The sequence below is a fragment of the Prionailurus bengalensis genome, chromosome B1, assembly GCF_016509475.1.
Source record: "Prionailurus bengalensis isolate Pbe53 chromosome B1, Fcat_Pben_1.1_paternal_pri, whole genome shotgun sequence".
Classification (NCBI taxonomy): Eukaryota; Metazoa; Chordata; class Mammalia; order Carnivora; family Felidae; genus Prionailurus; species Prionailurus bengalensis.
Genome location: NC_057344.1, coordinates 69,442,844 through 69,467,529, shown reverse-complemented (window position 1 = coordinate 69,467,529; position 24,686 = coordinate 69,442,844). Strand labels below are relative to the sequence as shown.

Below are 24,686 nucleotides of genomic sequence, written 5' to 3'. Positions count from 1 at the left end.
TTTTGTTTACCCTTTCTTTTCCAAACAGATTTTATTCAGTTAGGTTTGAGTTACTGCCTATAGTTCTCCAAGTATTATTGCGCACAAGAAACTTAATGCTTTCTCATAAATATTGCTTACACTTTAGTTTGATATAATTTGAAATAAAAATTTCTAAGTATATAAATTTACTAAATTTAAATATAAAAATTTTAAGGTTGGTCTAGACTACCAGAATCCGTATCTGAGCCCATTTAGAGAGTTCCAGAGGTGGAAACACCATCCCAGCATTCGGCCGACATTGGAAGGTGGAAAAAGAATTGCATATGGAGCCAGAGCTCTGAATGAAGGTGGCTTTCAGGTAACAAATTTTTTTATTTATTTCTGTATTATAAAGTAAACATTGAAAATATAATGTAACAAATTTAGATAAAGAATAGAAAATTATAGAAAGAAACTTTTAGGCAGAGCATCTAGTGTTTATAAAACTGTGTCACACCATAGTTTAAATTAAATTATACTGTGAGTTTAGTTTTAAGAATATATTGATTTCTTGAGATAAATTTATAGGCTTCTTGTTGGTTGCTTGGTTTTTAACCCGAAAATTAAAACTATATGATCCAAGATATTTTCCATTACTCCTTAGCAGCAAGGAAACAAAGACAGATTTAGTTTTCCACAAAGGTAATTAATTAATCCCAACTACCTAGTAACAGTCATGCCTTTTAGGTGGCCTCTGTCAAGCTTTTACCCTGAATTGTTCTATTTTAGTATATGTTCAAAATAAATCTTACCAAATGCAGTTAATGTATTAATTATATATAAACAATGAAATAAGCAGTAATAAAAGCTGTTAGTACTATTGTAAAAATATTAAACATGTAAGATGATCTTAAAAATTAGCTCTAAAATCTATACCAAGTGATTTGAAGCAAGTTACATATCTTCTCTGGCTTTGTGGGATCATGTGTAAAATGAAGATGATCCCTTCTGTCTCTAATATTCTAGGAATCTAGAACTATCTTAGAGATTGGACATTTTTTTTTTTAATTCTGTTGTAAAAGTAACAGATAATAGAAAATGGGGGGAGGGGCGCCTGGGTGGCTCAGTTGGTTGAGCATCCAACTGGGCTCAGGTCATGATCTCATGGTTCGGGAATTTGATCCCTATGTCGGGCTCTGTCTGACAGCTCAGAACCTGGAGCCTGCTTCAGATTCTGTGTCTCCCTCTCTCTCTGTTCCTTCCCTGCTCACCCTCTGTCTCTCTCTCTCTCTCTCTCTCTCTCAAAAATAAATAAATATTAAAAAATAAAAAAAAAAGAAAATGGGGGATGAGTAACTTAACCTTTAAAATGAAGTTCTAGGGGCGCCTGGGTGGCTCGGTCGGTTGAGCGTCCGACTTCGGCTCAGGTCATGATCTCACGGTCCGTGAGTTCGAGCCCCGCGTCAGGCTCTGGGCTGATGGCTCAGAGCCTGGAGCCTGCTTCCAATTCTGTGTCTCCTTCTCTCTCTGCCCCTCCCCCATTCATGCTCTGTCTCCTTCTATCTCAAAAAAAAAAAAAAAAAAATAAATAAAAAAAATAAATAAATAAAATGAAGTTCTAAATAATCTGTTACTGTAACAATAATTCATAAAGTCCAGTAAAATCAGAGCTAAATTATAATCATTAGAATCTTAAAATAACAGTGTCCCTGTTGCTATGGAATTATTCTCATGAATAATTTTGTTTCTAGAGTAGTAATTCATTTGCAACAAATATTTATTAAGTTGTATTACTATGTTCAAGCCCATTCAGCTCTTTTGCATATTGTCCATAATACCTGTCAATTTAATTCTACTCATTTTTATAGTATGAAGTTTCCAGTATATTTAATAGGACATCATCAGATTTGTATTTAAAAACATATGGCCTTGTGTATTTCAGCCTCTCAGATTATTTTTTTTAGATTGACGAGAAGAGTTGACCACACACACACGCATACATTTTACTTAAATTTTCTGATTTAATTAAAGATTCAGAAACTTTTCCAGTAAAATTTTAAAGAACCTTAAGAAGCAATAATTTGGAAAATTCAATTTTGTTTATTTTGAGCTAACAAATATGATAAGATTTCCCCACCCCCTTTTTGTTTTTTAATCATACTTATTTTATAACTGGAAGTTTGTACCTTTTAATCCACTTCACATATTTTGCCCTCCCCTCACTTGCCTCCCCTCTGGCAATCACCAGTTTGTTCTCTTTATAAATGAGGTAGTTTCTGTGTATATGACTTTTTATTTCTCTTTTTTTTTAGTCTGTACTAAAACTTACCTTTTCTGGAGAGTTTCCAACCTTGTGGTTTCATGTCCCAGAATACAGCCTTTCCCAGTGCAACTTTTCCTGTCCATAGTTCCTTGACCAGATACCTAGCTGCCAGTAACACTGCCCATACAGTGTAAGATCCTCACAGGATTTAAAAATCCATTTTGCTTGGGGCACCTGGGTGGCTCTGTCAGTTAAGCTTCTGACTTCAGCTCAGGTCATGATCTCACAGTTCATGGGTTCAGGCCCTACGTCAGGCTCTGCACTGACAGTTCAGAGCCTGGAGCCTGCTTCGGATTCTCTCTCTCTCTCTCTCTCTCTCTCTCTCTCTCTCTCTCTGCTCCTCCCCCATTTGTGCTCTTTCTCTCTCAAAACTCAACATTTTTTAAAAATTAAAAAAATAAAAATCATTTTGCTTGGACCATAAGATTTTTATTCTTCGCACTTAAGCACCATTTTGGAAGAACTGGCACTAACAGTCCATGCCCTTTTATAAACTTCACACAGTCTTCTGGTTCTTAAATCAAACTTAGTGTTGGCAAGGCCAAAGTCCTATTTAAGAAAAGTGTCATTATCCAAATTACTGTTAATCTCTTTTCAGCTAGTAATATTCAGCTAGTAATATCCTTTCCCCCTCTTGTCTATTTTGTGATCCTGATTTCAGGCTCTTTTATCTAGGCGGTTCTGATATTGAATTCGGTCTGAGAACTATAATCATAAATTTGTTCCCTACATGTGCTGTGAACGGATCTGAACCCTGATCTGTCTTATACCAGCATTCCCTCTGCCCTCCAGCTTCTCTTCTCACCACCTCTCCCTCATAGTAAGAATTCTGTAATTGATAGTAGCTGTGGCCACGGATCTTGCAGGTGATGGCACTGGTTTCCCTGTTTATCCTTCTCCCTCTGTGTCCCTTTTGGCACCATCAGCCAAACTCTTACCACCCACCACTTTCTCAACACAGACTTGTGGCTTACTTTAGGAAGCCCTTAAAGAAGAAAAAATACAGAAGGAGGAAACTCTGCATTGGTCCTCTCTTCTTTCATTTTCAAACTACAGTTAGAATACATTTTCTCATGCAATCTAATTTAGCCACTACATTGTAGGGTATATATAAGCTTTTACTGGGTAACCCAAATAACAGCACTACCTTTTATTACATTGTTTTTCATGAAAAGTATATACTAAGGCCCAGACAACTGTCTTAAAATTTGGTGGAGGGGGAGCGCCTGGGTGGTTCAGTTGGTTAAGTGTCCAACTTGATTTCAGCTCAGGTCATGATCTCACAGTCTGTGAGACTGAGCCCTGCATCAGGATCCGTGCTGATCGTGCAGATCCTGCTTGAGATTCTTTGTCCCTCTGTCTCTGCCCCTCTCCCCAACTTGTGCTCTCACTCTCTCAAAAAAATAAACTTTATAAATAAATAAATAAATAAATAAATAAATAAATAAATAAAATTTATTTTGGAAATTCAACTTATTCTTAACTTAATTAAAATATATCTTTAAAGTAGTAGCTAATTGTCATGATACCATGATCAGAACCTAAGTTTCCATCTCTAGATATCAAAGTAAAATAAAACAGGGATATAGAGTTAACATCCTTTGTAAATCATGTTACCAAGAATGTATGTAAAAGCAGATTACAATTTCTATAATAGTTGTTTAAGTTTACAGAGTATTTTTAGATATGGATATGTAAAAAATAAAAATGTATGTTAATTTCTGGTTGTAAATCTGTCTCATGTAGGTTAGTCAGGGGGCAGAAGAGGAAGAAGTCCTAGAAAAGTAGTAATAGTCTAACCCTCATTCTTTTAAAATTTTTTTTTTTTCAACGTTTATTTATTTTGGGGACAGAGAAAGACAGAGCACGAACGGGCGAGGGGCAGAGAGAGAGGGAGACACAGAATCGGAAACAGGCTCCAGGCTCTGAGCCATCAGCCCAGAGCCCGACGCGGGGCTCGAACTCACGGACCGCGAGATCGTGACCTGGCTGAAGTCGGACGCTCAACCGACTGCGCCACCCAGGCGCCCCTAACCCTCATTCTTAAAAAGGAGGGGGGGGGTTGGAAACTGCCCTTATTCTGATTTTTTCCTTCAAATTTTTCCCTATAGCTTTAGAAGACTTTAAGAGAATATAATTTGTAATATTGTTCTGCTTGTTTAATTTGAACTAAAAATGCACTTTGAATGTTTCTTTCCTTCAGTCTATACCAAAGCTCACCTTTCCTGGTGGTTTACTAATTGGTTGTAGCCCTGGTTTCATGAATGTTCCCAAGATCAAAGGTTCCCACACAGCAATGAAAAGTGGAATTTTGGCAGCAGAATCTATTTTTAATCAACTAACTGGTGAAAATCTCCAATCAAAGACAATAGGTAAGAAATTCCTATTTAAAGCATAGAAAATTGTCAAGGTCTTCATTGAGATATTAAAAAGAATCTTTTTAGACATACACTTAGTATACAGATAAAGAATGAAAATAAATACAATTAAAAATCTTGAGGTCTTTTTTATGCATATTTCAACCGATATTTAAAAGATATATATTGTATCTGTCCCTTTACACAAAGCACTCAAATGTGTGCTATGTGAAGAAAACTAACCTCAGTAATTAGATTTTTCCAGCAATGTTGTGTTTTATTCAGATCAAAAGTAGAATAGTACCAATGATATCTCACCTACTTAGAAATGATTTCAAGTTTGGGGTGCCTCACTGGCTCAGTTGGTACACCATGCTGTTCTTGATCTCGGGGTTGTGAGTGCAGAGATTGGTCAAATAAACTTAAAATTTTTTTTTTCTTAATTTAAAAGAAGAAATGATTTCAAGTTCGACAGGACTGCATTCTGTTTCATGTATGTAATATACACACTAAGATACCTCACAAATACTGAAGTGTCTTCAATCTGAAAACAGAACAGCTTTGCACACTGCAGAACCCAGGAGCACCTTTTCCTTTGCAGGCTTTGCCTTCTGCGGTGGTGGAGAGGAAGAGTGAACACTGAAACCTCTGTAAACCCTTAATCTATGAAGACCTTTTAATAGTTCTCAATTTTTTTCAAAAGCCTCAGCTTTCTTACTCTTCTGATTTCATCTCTTTTTACTCTCCATTCCAGCCACACTGGCTTCTTTACTATTCCTGAAACATGCCAAGCATGTTCCCATCTCATGGTCTTTACTCATGGCTAACTCCCTCTCTGCCTTCACCTTTGCTCAAATGTCAAACTCGCATTCATGGTGGCCTTACATTCACCATACCAGTTAATTTGCAACACACACAGAGCACTCCCAACACCGCCCCTCCACACACACACACACACCCCGTGTTTTTTATGTAGTAGTCTCCCCCTTTTGGGAAGATACTTATGTATCAACTTTATCTCCTGCCTCTTGCAGAGAATGCTTCAGCAGAGCAGGGACTTTGTTCATTATGAATCCCAAATACTTGGCATATAGTAGCAACTCAACAGATATTTGATAAATAAACCTTATTCCTTAGAATTCCAAATAACAAGTGTTCCTTCAAGTAGAAGTATGAAACCTGATTATGCCTTCAAGTATCTTTGTAGAAATGGAGGCCTAGGATGTGGAAGAGGAAGGAGATAGATAGAACATAGAAAAGGCAAGAAGCTACTTCAAGGAGAACAGAATAGGTAAGGAGTGTAATTGTTGAGCAGTGGAACCTTTTTCCTAATTTTCTTGCCAAGTTATCTTTCCTTATTGGGACCACCAGCCATACTTTCACCTTCTTGACACACAGTACCAGCACATAGATGATACTGAAGCAAGTAGATCACCAAAGACTAGATTGAGGATGACAGCCTGAGGGAGAGGGAATGGAGCCAGAAGAGGCAACATTGTGACTGGGAAGTGTATAGTCACTATGGAGTTTGTGACAGTTAAGAAGAACCAGTTAAATGCATGCAGCAAGTTTTAGGTATTGTTACAATTTCCTAGGGCTGCCACAATAAAGTACCACAAACCGGGCTGCTTACAACAACAGGAATTTATTCTGAGTTCTCTAGGCATTGATGGGACCTTACTCTGCTGCCTCTAGTCTTCTCACCCCTCCCAGCTTTCTGATCGTTCCAGACATTCCTTGGCTTGTGGCAGAATAACTCTGATCTCTGCCTCCATCACCTCTCTTCCATGTGCATAAGGACGCCAGTCGATGGATGAAGGACCCACTCTATTCCAATATGACCTCAACTAATTACATCTGCAGTGACCTTATTCTGACCCATCCTGAGATCCTGGGGGTTAGGACTTCAAAATAATCTTTTTGGGGGGGGGGGGCACAATTCAACTTGTAACAGGTGGAAGTGTTTCATTTAATCAGTTATAAAATGCCTCACTTTTATAGTAGCATGAACTTTGTAAGTAACCATTTCAGGTTCATTCAGTTTTGAAATGGATTTTCTGTGCTACTAGTTTAAGAAATCAAATGTCTTACTGCCTGTTAACAACATATATCAAATGGTTATCTTTTTTGGAAGATGCCAACATTTACACAGGAAAGATTCTTCAGATGTGGTCTCACATGACCACCTGTTTAAATTTACTGAAGATTCACTCATCAAGTATTTCAGCAGCAAAATACCTTCATGATAAAGTATTTTATACTCCTTGAGGTGATTTGACACTTAACACTTCATGTTTTTAATAAAAGGACTCCATGTAACTGAGTATGAGGACAATTTGAAGAAATCATGGGTGTGGAAAGAGCTATATTCTGTTAGAAATATAAGACCATCCTGCCATGGAATACTGGGTGTATATGGAGGGATGATTTACACTGGAATCTTTTACTGGATATTTAGAGGAATGGAGCCATGGACTCTAAAACATAAAGGTAATTCCAACATACTTGAGTATGAGTATTAAAATCATTAGCTGCTCATGAATGGGGGGCACCTAGTTGGCTCATTTGGTAGAGCATGTGACTCTTGATCTTGGGGTCATGAGTTCTAGCCCCATGATGGGGGTAGAGCTTACCTTTAAAAAAATTTTTTTTAACCTCATGAATGTAATCCATTAAGTAGTAGAGAAAGTAAATTTAACGTTTTGAACTTGTCTTAGTAGAGAAATAATGAACTCAGTATTTTTAATAGTGTATTGTTACCATAAGAGGGTTAAAGTTTTATTTCTTTGGTAGGGTATTTTCAAGTTTTCATAAAAATGTTTGATAAAGTACTTTTATATTAGTGTTTTATTTTTATTAAACATCTTTCTCAAAATGGTTTAAGGTTCTGACTCTGATCAGCTCAAGCCAGCCAAGGACTGCACACCTATTGAGTATCCAAAACCTGATGGACAGATCAGCTTTGACCTTTTGTCATCTGTGGCCCTAAGTGGTACTAATCATGAACATGACCAGCCAGCACATTTAACCTTAAAGGACGACAGTATTCCTGTAAACAGAAATCTGTCAATATATGATGGACCAGAACAGCGATTTTGCCCTGCAGGTCAGTAATGTGATTTCCATCCATTCCTAAAACACAAGTATTTGTTTTAACCATGTTGGTAATAGACTTCCATTACCATTGGAAGTCTACCATTTTCATTGCATGGAAATTGTAAATGACCCCCTACATACAGCTTCCTTTAGAAAGCTCATTTTTATGGTTCTTATTCTATCAGTGCTGAAATAATAGGGATTTTTTGGTAAGCCTAATTCAGAGGACAGTTGTCAAAAAAACTTTTCCCTTTCTACCCTCAGACCAAGATAAGGATTATGGAACACCAAAGAATACCTCTTTCCATGTTCACAGGACTTAAAATCATTTCTGTCATGGCTGCTCCTACACACACATACACAGAGAGTATATATACTAAAATACTAGGGTATAGCCACATTCAGCTCAAAGAAATGGTCCCAGACATTAAATTCATCATGAATACTGTATCCTTTAGTGTGAACTTTCAATGAGAATTCTACTAGGAATTGGGTCTCAAATGATATGGTAGAATAGTATGTAGATATATGAAAATTAGTACATTCTGGAGGGACTAGAATTTGAATATAAGCTCTCTGAGGGCAGGCACCCCAACTGTCTTTTGACTTTACTTTTAAATAATTTCTGTCATCACACTGGTTTTAAAATCTTCAAGGGGGAAGGACTGGACGTAATTTGTCTTTTCAGATGTAGCACACACATAACATTGGAGCTCAAAAACTGCTAAATGTTGTTCCCTTGTTAGTAAGACTAACTCAGCCAATACTGCTGTACCTTCTACTTTTATCTATAATTTATTTTTTTTAATATTAACAATTAGTTGTTTTTGTTTTTTTTTAACGTTAATTTATTTTTGAGACATACAGAGACAGAGCATGAACGGGAGAGGGTCAGAGAGAGGGAGACACAGAATCCGAAACAGGCTCCAGGCTCTGAGCTGTCAGCACAGAGCCCGACACGGGGCTCGAACTCACGGGCTGTGAGATCATTACCTGAGCTGAAGTCGGCCGCTTAACCGACTGAGCCACCCAGGCGCCCCTTTTATCTATAATTTATACTAACAGCAATGGCACACACCAAGATCTTCATAATATTCTCTACGGGTAAACATTCAGAAAACAAACCTTTAAGGTTTCTGTAGCTACTGTTTGCAGGAGTTCAATTTCTACGTTTGAATTTTAAAAGTCAAAATACGCACTTCATAGTATTATTTATTTTTCCTTACAGGAGTTTATGAATTTGTACCTTTGGAACAAGGTGATGGATTTCGGTTACAGATAAATGCTCAGAATTGTGTGCATTGTAAAACATGTGATATTAAAGATCCAAGTCAGAATATTAACTGGGTGGTACCTGAAGGCGGTGGAGGACCTGCTTACAATGGAATGTAAACTGTAACTGATTTCATTTGCAGGCACTTGTGAGAGTTTCTTTAAAATGTATGGCAAGCTAACTAAACATTTAGAAGTCAACAGATTGTCAAACTATCTTACCACGTATTACTGATCAGAATGCTCATAAAATTATCAACGAAATAAAAATTTTATACCTATACCTAAAATTGTCCCATAAAAAATTATGAATATGCCTCTTACATAAAACCTTATCAATGAGGTAGCATCTGCTTACCTCTTTAATTCTTCAGAGATTCAGTACCATTAGCAAATACACTATTGGCCTTTAATGTATATTGCACTTGTCAAATTCAAGACTTCAAGTATAAACGTATTATTATTCTAGACCAGAGGTGAGCATCCAGCCCACCACTTTTCTTATGAAGTTTTATTGGAACACAGCCACGCCCAGTGGTTTACATACTGTCTGTGGCTACAACTGTAGAACTGAGTAGTTGTGACAGATGATAATGGTTCACAAAGCCTAAAATATTTACTCTCTGGCCCTCTGGATAAAGTCTGCCAACCCCTGAACATGTATATCTGTATTATATGTAAGTATAAAAATGCCAGCAAAAACCAACCACAAAGAAATACATCAAAGAATCAAGGGAAACAGTATACAAACTTAAGCTTTAATCTGTTTATCCAACAGATGTGTCTTTAGGAGATTAGAAACAGGCTGGACACCATTATTCTTTGTAACTAATGCAGAATAGCCATTAAAAAGAACCAACTTCACTGTATTTTGTAACACCGTTTTATTAAGAGTGAACCCTTTTCAGTATTCCTAAACTGTAAACAATGAGAAACTGAAGTATCAAAGGAAACACATCAGGGATCATCTATAACAGACAGAAACTTTTAAATTTTCTTATTGCCTTTATACAATCAATGCATATGTAAGTAAAACTGAATTCCTTATTAGGCAAACATTTTTGCATATGCTGCCTTCTCTTTATCTTTCTGTGCCTTTATCTTTTGTTTGACTTTCAGCAATTCTGCCTGGATAGCTGTAAAATAAATATGTAAATAGGAGTTATTTCTCAAAACATCCAAAAAATGAGGATGCCCAACAAACTGTTGTTTTAGTATGACAGTTAACGCCCCTGCCGTTGATAAAACTCTTCTTGTCCATAAAGTAACTGAGCTCTATTAACAGAATATTTTACTGAGGAAACATCACACAAACACAAAAACCATGAAACATAATTTTAGAAGATTGTCAATTTGAAAGAAGTGCCTTTCCTATTTTACTTTAGTAGTAAGAAACTGAAGATATATTTTAATACCTAGGCCCACCATCACTATTTGTAGCAGACATTATTTGAAAAACAAATTTTTGTGCTCTAACTTTCCATAGCTTTCCTAAAACATATCCAGTAACTAGAATACTTATATTATGGCCTCATCCAGCTTAAGGAATGGTCCCAAACATTAAATTCATCATAAATACTTTATCTTTTAGTGCTGTGCTTTCAACTAGAATTACAGCAATAGGAACCAGATCTCAAATGATATGATAGAAAAATAGTATTCAGATGTGTGAAAATCAATATTCTGAAGACAGACCAGAATGTAAGCTCCTTGAGAGCAGGGATCTTGACGTTCACTGCAGTATGGCCAATGCCTAGCCCAATAACAGACATTCTGTAATATATGTTGAACAAATAGGTCTCTAAGTGGCAAAAAATACAATGGTTTATGAAGGTGAATTCTTACAGGACAAAATGAACTTTCACTATAAAAAGTACAAACTTACCTTTATCTTCTGGTGCTATCTCCTGAGCTTTCTTAAGATCAGCCTTTAATTGAAAAAAAACATTTAAAGAAATTAGATGTATGATTTATGAAGGTGGTTGTCTAAAAAAATTAAAATTTAGAACAAAATTTTACCAAAGCTTGATCGTATTCTTTTAATCCTTGCCATCCTTGGGCTCTACGGTACAATGCTTTCGTATTTGATGGGTCTATTTCAAGAGCCTACAAAAAAATTGTAAAATTAATATTTTTATCTAAATATTATTAAATATATGTGCTAGATTTCAATTTACTGCCAGTCAGCTACAAATCAACCCTTTACTGCTCTGTGATAATGGAGTTGGATGGACCCTGTAAATACCCTCTGCCAGCTGGCACATTACATTTTGTCAGTAGAGGGCACTAAAGGGACACGGATGAGAAAAGCTGTTTCTCTTGCAGGTTCCAGTGCATTTCTCTTGGGCTCCTGCACTGAACTTGGTCAACAGCACTACTTGGTCAATAGGAGCTCCCTGCAGGTAACTTCCCTAAGCACTACGGGGAATCACAAGTATGGTACCCATTGAACTTCTCTGCCACCAGTAAGTCACAGCTATCCTCTCTCCAATGAAGTACGGATCTCAGCCTAAGGGCCCTGATGACTTTTCCTTGAGGCTCCATCCCAGCTCCATGTATTTATATATGGCAGATAGATATATATCTGCTATTCCCATATTCTTCAGAATTCTCTTTACTAGCCAATCCCTCATTATTCCAATCTCCTCTTACATGTACTTTTATATTAAACTTTCTCTTTTCAAATTACTATATAGTTTCTATCTCCTGATTGGACCCTAAATTATCAGAGAAAAACATGAATAAAAATTTGTTACACTCTTTACTTGCAATCTATGAGTTTAAGGAGCAGTAGTTAACACTTAATAGGTCTCTGCTCTGAAACAAACATTTTAGAAATAACCTATTTTGTTTATTCACATCTTCTGAAGGTCAATACTAAGATTTTACTACAAAAGGCATTTTATCTGCCTCACAAAGGTCCAAAAGAAATCCAGAGTTGGGGCACCTGGCTGGCTCAGTCAGTGGACCATGCCACTCTTAATCTCCGGGTCAGGAGTTCAAGCTCCGCATTGGGTGTGGAGACTACTTTAAAAAAAAAAAAGAGGGGCGCCTGGGTGGCTCAGTTGGTTGAGAGACCGACTTCGGCTCAGGTCATGATCTCATGGTTTGTGAGTTCAAGCCCCGCATTGGGCTCTGTGCTGACAGCTCAGAGCCTGGAGCCTGTTTCTGGTTCTGTGTCTCCGTCTCTCTCTGAACCTCCCTCACGCATGCTCTGTCTCTCTCTGTCTCAGAAATAAACATTTAAAAAAAAAAAAAAAGAAAGAAAGAAAGAAAAGACCAGAGTGAAGACCAAACTTTTCCTTGGATAAATTTTTCCCTGTTGTATGCTCCCTTCTAAATATACTAGCCCTTATTCTACCTATCCTACCAAATTAGTATCTCATTAAAAAAAAATTTTTTTTTCAAGTAATCTCTACACCCAGCATGGGACTCAAACTTACAACCTCAAGATCAAGAGTCACGTGCTTTACCAACTGAGCTAGCCAGGCACCCCAGATCTCATTTGATTTCTACTTACTCTGGACATAGCTGATTTAATTACATTGCTTAATGTGCAAAATACATAAAAATTACTGGAGATGGGTCTTTCTAAAATACACAGTTTGGAAAATTTTTCAACTATGCAATAGGAAGAATGTCATAATTGCTCGATTAAGGAGGTAATGCCACCTATCTAGCTTTATCAGTCAGTATTCCTGGATGTCACCATGAAGACAGGTGACCTTTGAGTGTCTCAGTAGTATCCATTCTCCCTATGTAAATCCTGATGACCCTAAATTGAAACGGACTCCCTCTTCAGCCAAATAAAAAGTTCCTTGAGAGTATGAGTCTTTTAACTGAAACACCTAATCTCGGGGTGCCTCGGTGGCTCGGCTGGTTAAATGTCTGACTTGGTTTTGGCTCAGGTCATGATCTCATGATTTGTGAGTTGGAGCCCAGTTCAGGCTCTGTGCTGACAGCACAGAGTCTGCTTGACATTCTCTCTCTCTCTCTCTCTCTCTCTCTCTCTCTCTCTCTCTCTCTCTCGTATCTAAAAAAAAAAAAAAAAACAAAAAAACACCCTATCTCTGTTAGGTGCTTAAACTATGCCCAATACTGTGCTAAATGTTCTTACATGTTATATAATCTTTGTAACAATTCCATAAGGCAAGTATTATTTTTTCATTTAATATAAAGATGTTGGGGCATCTGGGTGGCTCAGTCTGTCAAATGTCTGACTCCTGACTTCAGCTCAGGTCACGAGCTCACAGTTTGTGGGTTTGAGTCCCGCATCAGGCTCTGTGCTGACAATACGGAGCCTGCTTGAGCGCCTCTCCCTCTCTCTCCTCCCCTTCCCTTCTCATGCCATCTCTCTCTCTCTCTCTCTCTCTCTCTAAAAATAAATAAACTTTAAAATAAGCAAATAAATAAATAATAAAGATGTCACAACTCTCTAAAATTAGGACTTACCCAACACAAAGTTAGTAACGGAAGTCTAACAAAAACACCCAAGTCTGACTGGCTCCACAACCCATAATCTTAATCATTCCTGGCTTTGTCTTCCAATACCTAGCACACAATAGGTGCTCAATATGTTAAAATGAATTAAATGAGCTGATACTGTGCTCTGAAGGGAAAAGGAAAATAACTTCATTGGTATTAAGTTACATAATGTTATAAGCTAAATGAATGGATTAACAGGAAGAACTGAAGGTCCAAAGTATTTAGAGATAAAAGAACTTTTTCATCAAGTCTCATTAGGTCCTATGTAATAAAATATATTAATGTATATAAAATTGTTTTTGTTCAAGTTGATAAATCATAAACCAACCCCTTCAAAAAGTCTGATGTCAAAGAGACTTACCTCCAAACAACTGTCAATTGCTCCCTGCCAATTTGACATCTTCAGTTTACAAGCACCAATATTCAGCACGCAGCTTAAAGCTATAGGTTGCAGCTTCAATCTGTCTGCTTTCTCAGTAACAGCCTTTGAACCTTCCACGTATCTGGAGAATACATTAATAAAGTTGGCATGTAACGCCACATACGACTTAACCTGCTCCTTCAACTATGTCAAAAAGTATTATGTCACTTCTGATATAAAAAGCTCATCAAATACTAATATTAATATTCTTAATGATCGTAATTTTATTTTCCTTTAGATTTATTTTTATTTGTTCCAACTTTTTCCCCAAAAGTGTTCAAAGAAACCAATTTAACAACAATCCCCAAATCTAAAGATAATCATGCACTACTAACATGTCCCAATTTTTAAAACTCACGATCTCCATTATTTACGTTCCAATGTAATTATGTTTGGGCCAAGGTTCTCACTGTGGGAGAGGGTATAGAATGAGTGGACTTTGAACTGTATTTTAATACAGCTGACTTTGTTGACTTTGAACTGTTGACTTTGAACTGTATTTTAATACAATTCTTAGCTCTGCCCACAGAAGAAAGCCCAGAAATGATGAGCACACCTGGCTCTCAGAATCTGGTTTCTAAAATCAATCCCCCAATAAAAAGAGCCAGGGCTCCTTGGAGAAACTGCTAATACCAAATCAAGAAACAAGATGAACATAGAACACCTTGTGAAAGCAAGCAAGTACTCAGAAACTAATAGGAACATGTCAAACAGATACAGGAGAGGGGGCTTCCACTGGACAAATTGGAACCCTTTGAACATCAAAAAGGAGAGTACAGTAACAAGCTGAACTGGGAAAAAAAAAAACCAAAAACACAGATCTACACTGGTACTAAAAAGGGAGGTGGGGCAGAGGGAAGAGGCTCTTTCAAACATTAGAATGCCAGCTATGAATGATAAATTAGAAAATCAGTTCTGTCACCATCAATGTAATAACTGATTCGGGCAAAGATCTTCAATGATGCTAACACCCACTGGATGAAAGAAAGAATAGGAGCTGGATATTTACACAATCTCACAGGATCACTTCACAAAGTACTTATTATTTACAAAAGGAAAAGGTACTTTTATGACACAAGCATCTGGCTAATGCCACTTTAACCAAATGCCAAAACTCAAAATAGGCCAAATTGACATGTGCTTTCAGGATGTGGTATCATAGGAAATATTCAACACCACCGATTTAAGTGGTCTTGCCAAAATATTTAACCTCAAAATAATCTTGAGGGAGCAAACAAATACAGATGGTATTCCATGAAACAACTGACTTAAGACTGCACAAAATACAAATGACTTAGAAAACCTAATGTAAAACAGGAACTACCAAAGATTAAAGGAGACTAGAGACACAAAACCAGGTGAAATAATTAGGGAAATCTGCACATGGATTACATATTAGACAATATTATTGGATCAATGTTATTCTGGGGGTCTTTTTCAGTGGTCCAGAAGGTTATGTAGAAGCATGTTTTTGATTCTTAGGAAATATCTGCTAAGCCATTGAAGGGGTAAATGTCATGGTATCTGTAACTTCCTTTCAAAATGATTCTACAAAAACAAATGTAGCAAAAGTTAAAAATTAGTGAAAACAGGTAAAGGTACATGAGTATTCACATACTATTCTTTCAATTTTCCTGTATTTTGAAATTTTCAAAATAAGAAGTTAGAGGAAACAAAAGAAATGCAACTATTTCAACACACCTGGTTATTATTCTACAAAGTAATTTTGCCCAAAAGACAATAAACAACTCTGAATTTCAGTTTATAATTCAAGTTACAAGTTATTAAAATTAACTTACTAAAAATATTTTATTACCTTAAAACTTTTGTATATTTTTTAATGGCCATCTCCCAATTCTGGGATTTGAAAAAAGTATTTCCAATATTTTTTAAGTCTTCTGTTATTAGTAAAATTTTATCTACCTGTATAAAAAAAAATACAAATATGTTGCATTTTAGTAATTAATGTAGCTAAATGCTAGGTTCTATCATTAAGACAGACTGATACAAAGCTCAAAATTTTAGTACTATTTTTAATAAAGTTTGACTAATCTGAAAGTACTCACATCTTTTAAATCTATATCTGCATCCTCAGGGAAATCTGGATGACTGTCACCAGAGCCATCTTTTGGGAATATGCCCCAATCATCCCCTTCCTTCAATTCTCCGCATTCTGCAATAACGCACAACTGTAAAAATAATCCTAAATTGTAGAGGTGCACTACCATATTAATGAGATTAAAAACAAGAGATCTAGGTTTAAAAGCTATACAGGTATAAGTTATGTGCAACACTGTCCATGTCACTTCTAAAATGACAGATTGACAGAAATCTCATCTATCTGCTCTAATTACAATAATGCCCTTTATATACATTCACTATACAATACAATGTCACTATTTTATGAAAGTGCTTTACGGCTATTTAGCGGCTCAGTATACAGACAATAGTTGAAAATGTTATCATTTTCTATATAATTTTCTTTCGGTGAGGCATGTCCTTTCAAGTTTACTACTGTTTCCGTCATACAATGAGAAACCGTCTATTTCCTCTAAGTATTTCAGTTTCCAGTTCCCACACACAACCCTGCCAACTAGGTTAGGTAGTATTCTGGCCACTGTGATTCAAACACATGTAAAATACGAGGTTCTTTACAGAGTTACATAATCTAGTCTAAACCCTCAAGTAATTTATACAGGATGAGGAAACATGCCAAGAAAACTTAAATAACAAGATCAAGGCCAAACCACCAGTTAAATGGCAGAGTCTAGACAGGATTCTTGGTTTCCTGTCCTCTTCCTACTATGTACTACTGTACATACTGATTCCAAGTTTTGCAGGTATAGAAAGAGTTAAGAAACCTACAAAAAAATCACCAAAATTGAAGTTGAAATAATAAAAATCTCCTTATTAAGCTACCCTAATCTCATCTTTCCCACTGTAGAAAAGTTTAAAAAAAAAAAGTGGCAGTCCAAGCTTCAATACCAAAAGTCATCCTAACATTCTCCCAACTAATAATCACCTGATCCTTTTACTTATGTTTAAGGCAGTAATTAAGATAACAAGTATATCTCACTATAACTTTTTACTTACTTTGGCAGGTTTTTCACCTTTCACTTCTACATTTTCCAGTATCCTTGCCACACCCATTCCTTTAATTACTTGACCAAATACCACATGTTTCCCATCCAAATGAGGAGTCGGAACTGTTGTGATAAAGAACTGAGAACCATTTGTATTGGAGCCTGCGTTTGCCATGCTCAATAAACCTTCCTGGTCATGCTGTAGAAATAAAAATCATTAAAAGAAAACCAAGGTTAGTGGTCCTAGTCTGAATTATTCTTTCACTGACCATTCACATAAAACTAGGGCAGGCTTTAATGTTATTCAGAGCAAACAATGTAATTTTATTTTGTATAAATTGCAACCTTTAATCCACAAACATGGGGCACTTAATCACTTTTTAGACCTTAAGAAAAGTTTATGAAACCAAATAAAATAATGAAACCAATGGGGGGGGGGGGGGCAGGTTTCTAAACAGGCCATTTTGAGAACATGTTTGTATCTCAGCTTAAGATGAAGATGCTGCATTATGGAAATCTAATGATTGTACTCTGCCCTCTTTTCATAAGGAATGCTCTCTCTTCTGAGAACAGGGAACAGTCTGAGAACAGGAAACAGTCTTCCCATTTTTATGAGCCTACACTTTGATTCCTCCTTTACACATCAATAAACTGGCAACAGTGATGGGACATTCAATTTAGACAGGACATTCGTTAGGTACTTTCCTAATCTCAGAAGAATCCAAACAGAGGCACCAGGGTGGCTCAGGTGGTTAAGCATCCAACTCTTGATTTTGGCTCACATCATGATCTTACAGTTTGTGGGATCTAGCCCCAGGTCAGCTCTGCGCTGGCAGCGTGGAGTCTGCTTGAGATTCTCTCCCCTCTCTCTGCCCTGACCCCATGCACGCGCACGTGTGCGCGCACACACACACACACACACGCATGCTCTCAAAATAAATACATAAATAAAACTTAAAAAAAAAAAATACAAACATTATGGCTTTCACTCCAGGTGAATCTTCAGAGAACCATTCCAGAGAATGACCTAAACAAACTGCTGCATACATCTCAAAATCAAATTTCTACTTGGCATCAACCTATTCAAAGATTCTATGAAACCCAATGTCTTCATCTTTCCACTTTATCCTTAGGCTTTCTAAATTTTTGTCGGGTCATGCACTGTCCTCTGTTAGTCTTCCCACCAAAAATGCCTTTTACCCCTGCAACCCAAAAACTTCAGCTTTCAAGGCTACCAAGTTTGTAGAAGGCACAAACCATCATTTCAATAGGCCCCCTTTCTTTTGATCAAAGTGATCACATAATCTTAGTTTTCATTCTTCAGGTAGCTTCTCTTTTTTCCATTCCCAAAGTTTGGTGCTTTTCCCACAATATCAAATAGAATATTAACTTTATTTTCTTAGCTTTCTATTGCCTTTGTCTTTCCTCACTCATATCCTTCAAACTGGCATCTATGTTTTAGTTCCTGTCTAACCAAGTCTTGGCCACCCTGCAAGGCCCAGTTTAAGTACCCATTCCTCTTCAATGTCTCCCCTAATAATTTAGAATATATAAATCATACCTGTCTCCTAGAATATATAAAGTCTCAATCAATTTAGCATTAATTTGCATATTATTTATTCTCCAGTTGTCCCATGTGTTTTAATCTTGTCTTCCTGGTAAGATCTTAAATTATCATCAAAGCCATTCATTTTTATAAACCCTCTGGTGCCAGTGACAGTACTAAATACATACAATTGCAGCCAATGAATACTGTTTAAAAGACTGATGACAATTTATTTTCAAATTATCCTAATTACCTTGCTCATATTCCTCATTTCCAAAGATATTACTTTACTTTTGTACTTACGTGTCCCTTCTTACAACTTGAATGATGCAATATACCCCAATTACATCTTGGGAAAATGAAGATAAGAAGGCACAGGCACCACTAATGTCCTTTAGGAGCTTGGACATTAACCATATCCGTTACTTTGCAAATCCCCTGACATCCTGGGTATTAGCGATGGTTTTGTTGCTCTTCAAATTCAAGCATAAAGATGCACAAGTTACCATCCTTCTGATAATGAGAACATTTTTCCTGGAAACAATTCTGCCATATGGTGGCCACTCTTAAAAACTCATTGGCTTTACTGAAGTATGTAAACCTGGATCTCACAGGCATAACCATTGTGTTTTTGCCAAATAAAATTAGTGGATCAAATTTTTCTATATTAAAAATAGTAAATATATATTAAATATATATTTACAAATATGATACCTTTTACAAGAAAAGGAGAATCTAAGCACACGTTGAAACATTTATTGGTTCTTAGTCCAACAAGTATCCCAGACTATTAGCAATAAACATTCCCTTTTGTCCACTTTACCTTATAATAGAAATTTTCATCTTCAAATTTTTCACCATAAATACTTTCTCCGCCTGTCCCATTTTGATTTGAGAAGTCTCCACCCTGAATCATAAATTTCTTAATAACTACAAAAAAGGAAAACAGCTATTAGAAACTAAAATATGGAGGACTATAGTAATGTTAACTAATGAACATGTAATAAGAAAGATGAACTTCCTAAAACATGACTCTAGTCTTAGCACTCTCCTGTCTTTCCCCACCCATCCCCACAACTCCAAACTCTTAAAAGACTTTTCATAGTCTGAGTCCAAACTACTTTTACTGCCTGCTCACTCACTAATACTCAAAGAATTAGTTCAAACGGCACCTCCTTGTGAAACTGTCACTGAGATCCCCAAGTTGGATCTCATCAATTTTTCTCCCACAGCATCTTGATTCTACCTTTACAACACATATTGTAATGATCTGTCTCTTCTAGGAAACAATTTCTTAAGTACAGCAACTGCTTTTCACCATGCACATGGCTAGGCATGTTACTCATTCAAGTCTACTAAATAAGATCAATTATTCTGAGATTTGTTACACGATAATGGAAGTACTTTAGCAAGTATTAGCACTTGGTGTCAAAGGTTCCCAAGACCACCTCCATGTTCAGACATTTTCTAGGATTCATGGGCCTCAGCATTTGGTTGCATTACAATAATGTAATAAAGATACACAACTAGATGATAAAAGAAAAAGATAATAAACAGAGCCTGGAGGAATCCATGTGCTTCCTTACACTCTCTCGCTTCTATGAGAGGTCATATAGCACATTCTTCCCCCAGCAAAAAAAAAAAAAAAAATGCAGCAACATGTGCACAATGTTGTTGCCCATTACAGACTCATCCAGGGTTTTCATCAGGGCTGATCATGCAGTTACTCTCTACCTAGCCATGTACCAAAATTTCAGACTCTCAAAAGGAAATGAGATGTTCAGCATAAATCAAAGTGTGTGTACAAACAATCTGGGCACAGTAAACCATCATTATGATTCAGGGAATCGTTCAAGTGCCAAGTTCCTAAACTCCAGCTAATGGCCATCCTGCAAGCAAACCTTTCTAAGGAAAGCAGTCTCAGGCCTCCTACATCAACTCTCTTCTGAATACTACATTCTATTAGTATATTTTAGTATTTTATTAAACATAAATGTAAAACATTTAAATATTTTATAATCAACATTAATTTTTTCTTAATCAAGTTTCTTTTAAAAATACTACTCATGATTATGCTTTAACTTATTTATTCATTAAGCAAATATTTATTGAGTGCCTATTTAATAACTATACTGTATGCTGAAGACAAAACGATGAAAAGATTTAGTTCCTGAATTCATGGAACCTAGAGCCTACTAGGGAACCATCAAATAATCACTAAACAAAGGGTGACAGGCATTGTGAAGTGTCATCTTTTAATTAAAATAATACCAAGACACTGAATCTTTCAATCAGCTACAGCCTTCCCAAGCAATCCTGTCCAGTACTAGGTATAACTTTTCTGTCATCAGTCAAGCTAAAGTCTGCTTCTTGGGGCGTGTGGATGGCTCCATCGGTCAAACATCCAACTCTTGATCTAGCTTAGGTCGTGATCTCAGTTTGTGAGTGTAGCTGTAGGCGCAGAGCCTGTTTGGGATTCTAGGACTCTCCGTCTCTCTCTCTCTATGCCCCTCCCCCGCTTGTGCTGCACACACACATGCACTCTCTATCTCTCAAAATAAATAAGTGAACTTTAAGAAATAAAAAATAAAAATAAAGTCTGTTTCCTTATCATAGCACACCCTTTTTTCTCAATCTAATCCCACTGGTGTGAAGGGCCAGATGTCTGGTGAAGCTAAGGCATTCCATTTCTAAGTAAACCTTAGCACCCTCTCAGAATTCCACTTTTCACAGCCCAACCTTTATGAAATTGAGCTACTGCCTCAGATGTCAAAGCATCCTCCTGAAACCAGCAGTAATTTTTAACTTTCACTCTTTATCACTTGGTATTTTCTTCCCTAATGCCTACAGAATTATTTACGAGAATCAGATTCAAGGGGCACCTGGGTAGTCCAGTTGGTTAAGCGTCCAACTCTTGGTTTCGGCTCAGGTCAGGAACCATCCCACTGTTTGGGAGTTCGAGTCCCACATCAGGCTTTGTGCTGATATAGCCTGCTTGAGATTTTCTGTCTCCCTCTCTCTGCTTTCCCCGCGTGCACGTGCGCGCGCACACACACACTCTCTCTCTCACACACACACACTCTCTCTCTCTCTCTCAAAAATAAGCGTTAAAAAAAAGAATCAGATTCAAATTTTTACACATACTTCGATGGAAAGGACATCCTCTGAAATGGAGAGGTTTCCCAGTGGTGGGTCCAATGCCTTTTTCTCCTGTACACAATGCACGAAAATTTTCTGCAGTTTTCGGTACAATATCTGCAAACAATTCTAAGACAATTCGACCAACTAAAATAAAAAATGAAATCATGTCAGAATGCAAACAACCAAATATGCAAATGATAAAAGGGGAGCTGGTAAAATTCTAGTGACTGAAATACCAAGTTCTCTTTTTTGGTCATTTTTCTAACATTCAAATTTAGTCTAATGTTAAGTGTCATGTATCTTAATGAATCTGAAGCAATTACTTTTCTACATCTTAACAAAGGATCATAAATACAGTAGCCAGAAGATTAACACCATATAAGAGACACTATGAAGTGCAAATGGTTTTAAATTCTGAGTAATTTCTTCTAACTTGTACTCAGAAATTATAACCACCAAGTAACCGATAGGAGAAAATTAAATATCCTTTGAGTGGTCAGGTTGGCTGAATTTTAAGTATAGCTGTAGCCTCTGTGTTCTATGGAATCTGCCTAATGCAGCCGCTCAAGCAAAAATGTGAAGTTGTTCCCATTTTAGACAACTCCTAAGGCAGGTAAAGTAAACCTCGCGCTAATTTCAAAACAAAATGTGCATGTGCGTCCATAATCATCCACGGGGTCCCTAAATCCTGATGTGTCCGTTAGTATTTGCGTTAACACAGCCTAGCCCCACAAACCTAACCCGTTCTACAACAGGAGCAATTCAGTTACAAATCGATACGCTAATTCACAAGACTCTAGGGGCTTCCGAGCAGCTGACGTAGCCTAGGTAACCACATAGCTACACTGAGCTCCTTTTTCCCCAATGCCAAAACAGAAAATATTCACCAATCTGACGGTACCTCTAAGTTAAAAATAGGTAATAAAAACCAACAAACAAAAGTCGCCCTATTTATAAACCACATGGCAGCTGCTGATATATATCTCGCGTGGCAAAAGACACGGCGTGACCGGAACTCAACAAATGCCTATCACAGTTTTCTGAATGTCCCACTACATACATAAAACAACCTTATTTCATGCCTGCTTGATGCAACGTGGCGAGGAAGTACAACCAAATCAGGAGAGACAAACTAAAGGCCGCCACAATCCCCAAACCAGAAATTTCCAGAAACTTCCGCGCGACCGATGGTATTGGTACAAGGGCGCGGGCTCCACCCAGCCTTGGAAATCAGTATTTGTTCCAACAGTCCAGTCTAGGGAGCCATCCCCTTCGCATCACAGTGCAGCCCCTGGCCCGAACCGCAAGCCACCCTCGGAGTCGCCCAAATCCTGGTAAGTCCAGCTTCCTCAGGGCCACTCCCCAACTATCAGACTCTGCTCACCTCGCTCCCCTCCGATGTCCACGTCAAAGAAGACTCGGGGGTTACTGGGGTTGGAGGGCTTAGTCGGGGGGGACGGGTGAGACATGCTGAATTGCTGATGCGCTTGGGAGCGAACTCAGACAATCTCGTGGACGCCCAGCACCTTCGACCCCAAAGCTACTTTCTCCGCGACGATCTGTCGGCGGCGCTGACGAGCTACTTCCGGCGTGAGGTCGGGAAGCCGCGCCCTGACTTCCGGCGCCTCCTCCCGGCGTCGTTTCCGCGCGCTGGAGCTCGTGCGCGTTCTCTGTAGTTCTCTGCCCTGTGCTTTCTTGCTTTTCGCGTACTGAATTTGCATCCCCGATCGCTTTTATTGTTTTCGCACGTGTTTCATCGCTTTTCCTACCACGGTAGTGTAAAAGAGCTTTGGAGACCGTCCTCTCCATCCCAGCCTCAGGTCTGCCGCTAACGGATGAGTGACTGCTTCTCTGAAACTCATTTTGCTTGTCTGGAAAATGGGACAAAATGCTCACCTTGGGGGGTCGTTTTGAGGATTGAAACGTAAATTGCTTAGCACAATGCCTAACACAGCCTGGTGGTAGCTAATCAATAGTGGCCATGTTATTACTGCCTTACTGTTAGAAGTTACTCTTAATATTAACATTTTTACTGATGACTGTGAAGCTGAACGTCCAGAAAAGAGCAGTTTCGTTCCCTGATAAAACTGTGTTATAGTCCAGTTTCCCCTTATGGGAATTGTGTAAAGATTTTACCTAGTCATAGGAACGTAGACTCACCTCTGAGCAAGCCTAATTTTGGAGAGAACTGGTATGTTCTTTAGCACTTTGTGATATTCCAGTTGTTCATTATTTCATCTATCCTCTCCCATTAGAATTACTCTGCCAGGACAAGAATTTAGTTTTGTTCATTGCTTTATCCAGAGTACTTTAACAGTGTCCAGCAGGTAGTAGGTGCTCAATAAATTGTTTTGAATGAATGCATGAGTTATACAGAATGCTAACAAATTTTATTTCCATGTGTCTTTGTGTATGCTTTGAGAAGATTATCAGTGCTTCCTGCTGACCCTTTCAAATTCCAGCACATTAAAACTAATGTAAAATCTTAATTCCTTACCAGTTGACATCCTTGAATTCCATGGTGTTGATTCTTTGTGGTTCCCTGAGGATCAAGTAAGGCTCAGCACACAACTCATGAGTCCTTTGATGAATATGAATTAAAATAAATTCTTCTCTAATCCATTCTCATTTACAGGCAGCAAATGGCAATTTACAGTTTGTCTCACAAATATCAAAACATAAATTCACATTAAAAGTTTTCTACTCCTCTAGCTTAAAGGTAGCCTTTAGCTTATTATTCTGAGAATTGTCACTTTTATGCCATAACCTCCTAACCATTATTATCATTATGAATATCATTGTGATTAACTACTTGGGATAGTTAAGCACTTCTGTGCCATCAGGCTTCGGGGTTCAAATTCAATCACTAATTAACTTGTGACTTTGACAAGTTACTTAACCTCTGTGTGCTTCAGTTCCCTCATTGGTAAATTAGGATAATGATAGGTATCTCTTAAGTTGTTTTTTTGTTTTGTTTTGTTTTGTTTTTAAGCTCTACACC

The 24,686-nt window shown here is 37.5% G+C and overlaps 2 protein-coding genes across 2 annotated transcripts in view; one reads left to right on the top strand and one right to left on the bottom strand.

Annotated features, from left to right (window-relative positions):
- ETFDH (electron transfer flavoprotein dehydrogenase) overlaps positions 1-11,027 on the top strand; it is a 35,240-nt gene extending 24,213 nt beyond the window's left edge. The window contains exons 9-13 of the mRNA XM_043566536.1: positions 197-340; positions 4,488-4,656; positions 6,949-7,131; positions 7,526-7,747; positions 8,966-11,027. Of these exons, the coding sequence (XP_043422471.1) occupies positions 197-340; positions 4,488-4,656; positions 6,949-7,131; positions 7,526-7,747; positions 8,966-9,129 (882 nt within the window). The 3' untranslated portion in view covers positions 9,130-11,027. The remainder of the gene's footprint in view (positions 1-196; positions 341-4,487; positions 4,657-6,948; positions 7,132-7,525; positions 7,748-8,965) is intronic.
- PPID (peptidylprolyl isomerase D) lies at positions 9,875-23,284 on the bottom strand. The gene is made up of 10 exons (XM_043566551.1): positions 23,070-23,284; positions 21,689-21,829; positions 19,368-19,474; positions 17,009-17,197; positions 15,982-16,104; positions 15,732-15,838; positions 13,856-13,997; positions 11,029-11,115; positions 10,895-10,937; positions 9,875-10,145 (listed from the first exon to the last, which is right to left on the bottom strand). The coding sequence occupies exons 1-10, from the start codon at positions 23,152-23,154 to the stop codon at positions 10,057-10,059; spliced, it is 1,113 nt and encodes a 370-aa protein (XP_043422486.1). The 5' UTR covers positions 23,155-23,284; the 3' UTR covers positions 9,875-10,056.
- Positions 23,285-24,686: the final 1,402 nt, after the last annotated feature.

Coding starts and splice junctions, on each gene's coding strand:
- PPID (XM_043566551.1), bottom strand. CDS start 23,154: ATGTCTCACCCGTCCCCCCCGACTAAGCCCTCCAACCCCAGTAACCCC. Junction 19,475..21,688: donor AGGATGTCCTTTCCATCGAA/GTATGTGTAAAA, acceptor CCTTTTTTGTAG/TTATTAAGAAATTTATGATT. Junction 11,116..13,855: donor CAATTGACAGTTGTTTGGAG/GTAAGTCTCTTT, acceptor ATTTTTTTGTAG/GCTCTTGAAATAGACCCATC.